Below are 9,796 nucleotides of genomic sequence, written 5' to 3' on the forward strand. Positions count from 1 at the left end.
CAATTTAAGGTAAGATTTATTCATGGGAAAATGGGTTGAACATATTTTAGTTAGAAGACCTGATTTTGTTGCTTTAACTAATAGAAGATGCTCAACTGATAAATATAGGCTAATGTGTGTGTATATGTATATGGTTATATATTTCATATTGTATTGAGTTATATTATTCTGGAAGGAATTATGATATGCGTTCTTACCCTGGATGAAAATAGTGCTTTATTTTTATTTATTTTTTTAATGCAATTTTTCTATCAATAATTTGACAAAAATTGAGTACTGTGTATAGTTTGTACAGCTGAAAATAATGTACGTAAATTGTATATCACTTAAGGTCACATATTGAGATTCATATGTACTAATGCTAATAATGTGTGTAATATTGTATTGCACTCAATTGAGTGTTCACAATAAACATAAAAGAAAGACAGACGGAATGAAACCACTGCAAAACTTCAAACTCATGAAAAAATTATTATATATATATATATATATATATATATATATATATATATATATATATATATATATATTTTTTTTTTATATATATATATATATATATATATATATATATATATATATATATATATATATATATATATATATATAAAATGTATAAATAAGTAAATATATTGACCTGTTCGTATCTAATTCAAAAACAGGATATTTGCCTTTGATCTATTTAAAAAAAAAATTCTGTCAATCAAATCTCAAAAACACGTGCCCTTGTCCACAGATTTAGCTCTGCTGAACAACATTGTTTTGACCTGTCAATCCCGTGCCCAGCAGGCAAACCACGCCCACAAGATCATGCCAGCCAGCTGGCCACGTCCTTCGCTTGTGCCACAAACAAGCCACGCCTCCAACCTGGAGTCAGCCACCAAGCCACGCCCTCTGCTAAATAAATAGAGCGAGCGTCCTTCAGGCTGGGCAATTTGGAGCAGAGGAGCGAAAGACCTTGGAGGGTCTCACCCAAAACAACAAACTACCAATGGGCACCGTCGCCTAGCGTTTACCCGACCAACCTTGCTTTTGGTGCATTACCAACATCACCAACTCACCAAAATAAAAGGTAAGTTAATGAACGAATAGTTTATTAAGTTAGAACTTTTTTTGGACAGGAAGGTGACTTATCAAGGTTTTTTTTTTTAAACTTTTTTTATTTACAACTAAACTTTACACACATGGTCAAATTCATAGCGAATAAAAGTTGTAAGAACATTATATAAATAATGTAAGGGCACTTACATGGCTACATGACATGGCTTTCTGTAAGGTAGTATATCTTATTATTCTGCTCTTCGACTTGAACAGTTTCTTTTATTGAACCAAAGTTTAATCTCTAGTCCATCCTGCTCCTCAAAGCACTGGTGTGATTAAATGTCTGCTCTGTTATATGTAGAACAGAAGGGTATTAGGTAGAAGGTCACGTGGTAAATCCCTCTTCCCATCTGCAGCCTGACATTGACGTCTGCAAGACGAAAACTACACAAACACACTTTTAATCATCAGTGTATCATTAGCAGTGTTGGGTAAAGTTACTTTTAAAAGCAATATATTATAATCAAGACACTTTTTTCAATGTAAATAAATGTGTTAGAGAAAGTAATGTGATTATGTGTTATGTTTACGTTTTTAAAGACTGAGACAGACTTAAGTTTGTAATAAACAACTTTTTTTTAAAGTACCTTCATCCAACATTGATTTTAAGCATTTATTTTAATGTGGATTGTTAGCTTAATGTTTTTTTCTCTGTTGAACCAAAAGAAGATATTCTGAAAAATGTTGATGAAAAATAGCCATAGCTGTTTTTTCCCATCATTCTTCAATGTATAAAAGTTTTTAACCACTTGAGTGCAAGTAAAGGTTGTCAGCTTTCATTGTAGTGTGAACTATCCCTTTATGTTTTGGAGTTGTCTTCACCTTGGAAACCGGGTATTTTTACATGCACGTGTGGTGAAACATGAGCTGTTCTGCACACTTGTTGCAGAGGGTCTCGGCTGTTCCCAGCAAGTGGGTCAGTGTCAGAGAATGTGGAAATCTGATACTTCAAGTAGCAGCTGTGAGATTTCATCACGTCACAGTTTGCTAGTAAGGAAGGGTTGGATGAACAGCGCCTTAGTGGATCATTTTCAAATCTGGTCATTTTAAGAATACCACCAACCAGTTGGATGAAAAAAAAAAAAATAACATGGCAGCACTTTTTCTAGTGACGCTGACAGGGTTAAACCCTCTAAATCTTTATAGGGCTGAGTGGAAGCACCGATTTTTCCAGCATCTGCCTGCCTGAGGTGTTTTCCAAGCCCTATTTAAAAGGCCACATTGTTGTGATGTCACAACTGTTTACCTCAAACACAACGACCCTCATCTAACCTGTTAATCCTCTTTCTCAAACAGGTCTTCCATCTTTCCATCTTCCACACGGTCGACCCTTTAGAGGACGGGGAAAATGGCAGCAATTCCATCCAGCGGTTCCCTCATCGCCACCCATGATTACTACCGAAGTGAGTTTAGTTTTATTTTATATCAAAATAATTCAACACAGTGGAATCCAATGCTAAATCCAACAAGAGTGGATTAAAAGTGGTAATATATACACTTAAAAAGTTTCACAATGATAAATGCGCTGCTTATTTTCTGTTAGTTACAGAAGAATATGGGGAAATCATTCTGCAGTTTTGAATTCATTTATTTAATCTGTCAAAAATATGTAATACATAATTCATTTGCAATAATAGAAGGCTGATGCTCCAGGAAGGAGCTTCAGTTATTATTATTTTATTAATATTAAGTAATATTTATTGATTACTAATATTTATTGATGTTTCAGGGCGCATTGGATCTACATCCAGTAACAGTTCCTGTAGCAGTTCGGAGTACACTGGGGAGGTCATTCCACACCCACCAGGTACAAACAAAGCATCACATCAGTACCACAATGACTGCATTACAAATACACACAATACAGTCAGCTCTCACTGTGCCAAAAGCTCAAGGTGTTCTTGCACGGCAGGTCTGGCACGTCAGGACTCTGGCCACTGGTGGTCCAGTTTCTTCTTTGGGAAGCAGAATCAAATGGGAACACCCAACGGATTTGAGTCCCAGCAGAAGTGAGTTGAGCACCTGCTGTTGTTTATTTTGTCTTAACTTTTGGTGCTGGTTTTCACACAGTGTTTTTTGTTTTTTTTTGTGTGGCAGGACTGGCACCTACACAGTGACAAACGGTCAAGTGACCTGCGTCGCTCGCGAGATTGTAATGAAGAGGCATTTGAGTGAGAGCAGTGACTCTGGGAAGGAGCCGGGTTCACCCCTGCCCTCATAAAGCACACACCACCACGCACCCCACCCTCATCCAGGAGTCACCGTGGGCCGGCGCTGGCGACGGAGGCCCTGCTTTTTTTTTTTCTCTCTTATTCTTATTCTTTTTTTAGTAAAATCCGGCTGCTTTTTACGTCATGCTATATAGTGCTCTTTTTTTTTTATTCCTGACCAAATAAACTTTGTAAAGCTTTAAAGTGCAAAAAAAAAAGGAAGCTTTCTGTATGACGAGAGTTTTAGTGTAGGTCACTGTATCACTGGGTGCACTTTGCAATTGTGTTCTTATACTTGTTATAAATAAATGACTAACTGCAGCCTAAATTATACTGTGTTGGTTTCAATTCCTTCGCAATACCATCACTACAAGGTACATTGATTATACTGAATATAATTGACAGGATCATCATGATTACAATAAACACAGTTGTATACAAGTTTTCTAAAATATTTCAATATGCAAATGAGGGATCGATTAATGAAATAAAAAAAAAAGAACACTCTTGTCAAATATAAATGTTTTTACAGAAAAATTATAACTTATTTAGGAATCTATTTTATTCATTCATTCATTTTCTTTCCGGCTTACTCCCTTTTTAATGACCAGGGGTCGCCCCAGCGGAATAAACCGCCAACTTATCCAACATATGTTTTACTGAGTGGATGCCCTTCTAGCTAAAACATAGTACTAGGAAACACACATACACTACGGCCAATTTAGCCTATCCAATTGACCTATAGTGCATGTCTTTAGACTGTGGAGGAAACTGGAGCACCCGGAGGAATCTCACGCGAGCACGAGGAGAACATGCAAACCACACAGAAATGCCAACTGACCCAGCTAAGGCTCAATCAGCTGTGAGGCGACAGTGCTAAACACTGAGCCACTGTATTGCCCAGTTTTAACATGATTACATGAAATACGTTTGTATTGTAAGTTTTCTGAAATCTTTAAATATGCAAATGAGGGATCGTTTAACAAAATGTGAGCTAATTTGGGGGGGAAACACTTTTGAAAATGTTTTTACGAAGAATTCATTTTTTGGGAATGGAGTTTAAATACTGTGAAAAGCCAGAAAAAAACACTTAATTAAGATAATTTCTTTAGAATAAACTGCATGTATTCAACAGTGAAGGAAAGAGTACTGAAAAACTATACTCAAGTACCATTACTTTCCCAAAAATGTAGCGCTAGTGAAGTAAAAGAATCTGTTATAAATATTACTCAAAGTATTGGTAAAAATAAGCTCATAATAATTTCAAAAGCACTCAAGAGTAGTGAGCATTGAGTATTACAATGTAAAAAGCTGATGCTTGTAAAGATTTTGGGCATCTTCTTGGACACTTTTAATGTTTCCAAACAGTTTGCTGCTTTATTAAAGCGCCCATGTCCTAAGGTTGTTCAGTATGATGCGATTTACTGTCTATGAGATGTTTAATTGGATAGGAATCACAGGACTGATTTTTCTAACACCCATAGACAAGAAAAAATAAAGCAGTATTTTTTTTTTACTTTACACCACTGATTATCAGTATAAGCCTTCCGTAAAAACCTACCGAATATAAATGTGAAGAAAGTGTGGTTTTTGGTCAAGTGCTAAAATGTATGGCATGTTTATTTTGAAAAAATGGCCTATAAAAATCTATATTGTGAATAAAATCTAGACACAAATTTAAAAGTTGCTATATAGAAACTCTAAAGGTATATATAGGATGTTTTTTTTTCCATTAGACTGAATAAAAACACTATGATAAACCCAAAATCTCAAAACTGATTGAATTTTTGGCTGCAGTGTCTCGCTGTGGATCGATCATATCCAGCGTCATTAGTATGGATTACAGTGAATCACTTTTAGGCTATCAGTGACTTTCATCCAAGGATTAGCATGAAACTGTTTCTGTTCACTGACTCTGCTTTTCTCCAGAGAATGAGCTGCTCATCCACAGTCTGTGCGCAAGACGTTTGGCATTAAGAAGGCTTTGGTGTGATTAAAACTCTTGTGCTAAGACAGGACACACTAATGCGCTTTATATAACACTACATCTACTGTACATGTGGCACTAAGCAACTCGAGCAGTTTTTTTCCTCCATCTGGCAGAATTAGCTTTTAGAAAGCAGCCCAATATAATAAGTAGCTGCTACATGGTCATCAGAGCAGTTGGAAAGCGCTTTGGTCAAATAAAAGGAGTGAAAAGGCAGCACCTCTGATGCCAAATCTACTTAGATCTAATTATAGAAATGGGGCATACAGATTATTAGTCACTAAAAACAGCTGTTTTATTTTGGGACAATGGCCTATATAAGGCGACATGGTGGCGCAATGGGTAGAACATTCGACTCAAAGCATGAAGTTTGCTGGTTCAAGCCTAGGCACAGACAGTTGGTGTTTCTGTGTGGAGTTTGCATGTTCTCCTCATGTTCGCATGGGTTTCCTCCGGTTTCCCCCACAAGTCCAAAGACGTGGTACAGGTGAATTGGGTATGCTAAAATTGACCGTATGAGTGTGTATGAATGTTTCCCAGTGATGGGTTGCGGCTGGAGGCAAGGGGTTCTCACTGCAGAGCCACTCGGGCAGAGCTGAGCTCAAGCAAGGGGCAGCTTGAGCTCCAGCTCCTCCTTACTTGCACTTGTTCTACAAGTGATGTCACTGGGGGCTGGGTTAGAGGTGGGGTGGATGTACGCATTAAAACAGCTTATAGGAGGAGAAGTTGGAGCTCAAGCTCCTCTTCATTGGAGCCCAAGTGGCTCGCAGAAGGGACATCCACTGTGTAAAACAAATGCTGGATAAGTTGGTGGTTCATTCCGCTGTAGCAACCCCAGATTTATAAAAGGACTAAGCCGAAAAGAAAATGAATGAATGTCCAACATTATACACTATTTAAACAATTCTCTTTGCCAGTTTTTGATTGATTGGTCAGTTTGTACTTTTTGAAGCTAAATTTATTGTACCAGTTTGCTGAAGAGGATGTCTGATGCACTGTTTACCACCTGCTATACTGAATACTTTTGATGAAGGAACATATAATATGAAGCAAATTATGCTTTTACACAAATAACAAGCAGATAATAAACTCTAAACAATGCAGGGTAGTGTTAACCTAAATATTGGGTAAAATGTCAAATAAGATCAATCATTCATTCATTTTCTTGTCGGCTTAGTCCCATTATTAATCCGGGGTCGCCATAGCTGAATGAACCGCCAACTTATCCAGCAAGTTTTTACGCAGCGGATGCCCTTCCAGCGGCAACCCAACTTTGGGAAACATTCACACACACATTCACACACACACTTATACACTACAGACAATTTAGCCTACCCAATTCACCTGTACCGCATGTCTTTGGACTGTGGGGGAACCCGGAGGAAACCCACGCAAACGCTGGGAGAACATGCAAACTCCACACAGAAACGCCAACTGAGCAGAGGTTCGAACCAGCTGTGAGGCGACAGCTCTACCTACTGCGCCACTGCCTCTCCCATAAAATAAAATACTAAAATAAAAAATTGTAATACATTTTATTTGTTAATTAAGAAAATTTTAAATAAAAAAGTATGGCAAAATAATAAGCAGATAATAAACTCTTAAAACATGGTGGGATGTTTTAACCTAAATTTGGGTAAATATAGTAAAACCCAGGCTTAAATTTAAAAACGCAACGGTTTGGTTTGTCCATTTTTATTTATTTATTATTTTTTGCCCAGATTTGGGTTGAAAACCAGCATTTGTTGTGTAGTAAAGGTCTTAAAAGCACAAACGCATAATAACATATGAAAACAATCAACGTAAAATAGTTCTTAATTAATAGACAACTATGTTATTTTGTTCATTGACTAAAAAAGGCCCTAATTTTCAGTATGTTTTTTTATCTAATAACGGCTGGCTTCTAGAAGTAAAAACTCTTTTTCTCCATAGGGACACAACTGCCAATAAAGCTTTAAAGGCAGATAAGTTGTGAGGTTGTTAATCACCTGAAAATGATTTTGTTGAACAAATGTGTTCACATTATTGAAACATTTTTTAAAACAATTGAGTATAAGTTCTGAGTTTTGCATCATAAAAAGTAAATACACCCTACAGAAAATTCTTATAACCCTTTTGCCTTTAGAACTGCATAAATTCAACAAGGTACTGGAAATATTCCTCAGAAAATTTGGTCCATAATGACATGATAGCATCACGCAGTTCATGATGCAAATCTCACGTTCCACCACATCCTAAAGGTGCTTTATTGGATTGTGGTCTGGTGACTGTGAAGGCCATTTAAGTATTGTGAACTCATTGTCATATTCAAGAAACCAGTCTGAGATGATTAGCGCTTTATGACTTGGTTCAATATCCTGCTGGAAGTAGCCAAAATATGATGGGTAAACTGTGGATTAAAAGGATGGACATGGTCAGCAACAATACTTAGGTAGGCTGTGGTGTTGACACAATGCTCAATTTGTATTAATGGGGCCAAAGTGTGCCAGGAAAAAATCCCCCACACCATAACACCACCACCACTTGCCTGATCTGTTTATACAAGGCAGGATAGATCTATCTTTCATGTTGTTGATGCCAAATTCTGACCCTAGCTTCTGAATGTCGCATCAGAAATCAAGACACATCAGACCAGGAAACATTTTTCCAATCTTTTATTGTCTGATTTTGGTGAGCCTGTGCTAATTGTAGCCTTAGTTTCCTCAGTTTTTTCATAAACTTATTGCACCACGTAGATTTCCTTTTGCCACTTTAGCTAATACTTTTAATTAAGTAATAAAAATTAATTTTTTATATAAATTTAATACAAATTAAGTATTTATTATGATCATTTATTTTAATGTCACCATTATGACCTTTCACCCAGAAACTTTTGTGGGTCACAGAGTTCCCCCCTGATCCCACAGTTGTTTCTAAACAGAGGCGAGAGCTAAAAACAGTTTGAGTCTGCTGTCTGTGTGAGTTTGCCGATCATTGCCTGCTGTCGGGTTATTCTGCATAAAGGTCAGCACATGTACACACACAAACACACACACACACACACACACACACCATGTGTACGTTCACGTTCTTGGATATCTTTCAAGCTGCTCCACTTTTACTATCTCCTGTGTTTGGAAACGGAGAACAGAGTTTCTCAGTATACCTTGCATTCACAAACGTCTTTCTGTTTATTTTATCAGTGGCAGAGTCTCTGTTTATAAGTAACACGTGTTCGTTCTGATAACAGGCCATGAAACTTGTCCTTTCTACTATTTTATCGGTGGTCATGTTTGCTGACTGTCCTAGCTGTTGACTTCATGCCTTAGCACACGTCTGAATGAAATAAAATATCACCTTGCATATTCGTGTTTGCGCTTTAAATAGTCTATGAATGAACTAGGCCTACTTGTACTAGTATGACTGGTCCAGTCCCAAGAAGCCCTAAACATAGACCCAGAGCGTCTGCATTGTAAATCTGCCTTTACTAATTTTGTTTCCAATTATTCAGCTGAAATCTGAAATCAAATACAAGCACTGTGTATGTTAAGACACGATACATAGTCAAAATTATCCAAATGTATCATTTCGGTTTATTGTAGTTCACGTCAAGCACTTAACTATAGGTACTAATAAAATAATGCTCCATTAAAGGATTAATAACTTCTTTTCAGTTTTACTACAATCATTGTAAAACAGTGGTGTAACGAATCAGAAATCTCACGGTCTGGATCACATTCTGTTTTTTTACTCACGGATCGGACCATTTTTTGGATCAGCCAACAAGGGGAGAAGACAAATGTCATTTGCTTTTCATTTATTACAAAATCAGTATTGCAAAAAAACTTTTGGTTTTAACCTGTAATTTTATTAACAATATCATGAAGAAATAATCAGATGCATAAAAATGAATTGTAAAATATTCAGTGCTGTGAAAAACTCACTGTTACTGATAACGCTACATTTATAAATCTAACATTATAATTTGTACAGCACATATTTATATTTAGTCTCATTTTCAATAAATGATTAAGTTATTCACTCATGAAACTTCATGTTTCATTGCTAGATGAATCATTTTTAAAAGAATTATTCAGTGGCATATTTCGCTGAGGTCCAGCTACCAGCCTCCACCGCTTAGACTGCAGCTCTGCACAAGACGTTTGGCCATAGGAGAAATGGTCGTGCCCAACTGAGCCTGGTTTCTCTCAAGGTATTTTATTTCTTCACTTTGAGTAGTGATTATTAAACCACACTGAACTGAGCTAAACTGAACTAAACTTAAACTCTGAAAACTGAACTACAGTATTTCAATTTACTCTGATCTTCTATGTGAAGCTGCTTTGACACAATCTACATTGTAAAAGCGCTATACAAATAAAGGTGAATTGAATTGAATATTTTTGATGGCTGGTTGTCGTCACCTGGTTGATGTAATTTTTGCCTGCAACTTTTACATTTGAACAGCATATTATGATGATTTTATTCTTTACTATAAACATCAGTGTTTTTTTCTAAAGTA

At 36.6% G+C, this 9,796-nt stretch overlaps 1 protein-coding gene across 1 annotated transcript; it reads left to right on the top strand.

Annotated features, from left to right (window-relative positions):
* The first annotated feature begins 929 nt into the window (after positions 1-929).
* Positions 930-3,636, top strand: ppdpfa (pancreatic progenitor cell differentiation and proliferation factor a). Its single transcript, NM_200079.1, is given in 5 exon segments — positions 930-1,069; positions 2,395-2,501; positions 2,828-2,905; positions 3,011-3,107; positions 3,196-3,636. Coding segments are annotated over 4 exon segments (354 nt in total). The 5' UTR covers positions 930-1,069; positions 2,395-2,446; the 3' UTR covers positions 3,320-3,636.
* Positions 3,637-9,796: the final 6,160 nt, after the last annotated feature.

Source organism: Danio rerio, chromosome 8, assembly GCF_052040795.2.
Source record: "Danio rerio strain M-AB ecotype USA chromosome 8, GRCz13ab, whole genome shotgun sequence".
Classification (NCBI taxonomy): Eukaryota; Metazoa; Chordata; class Actinopteri; order Cypriniformes; family Danionidae; genus Danio; species Danio rerio.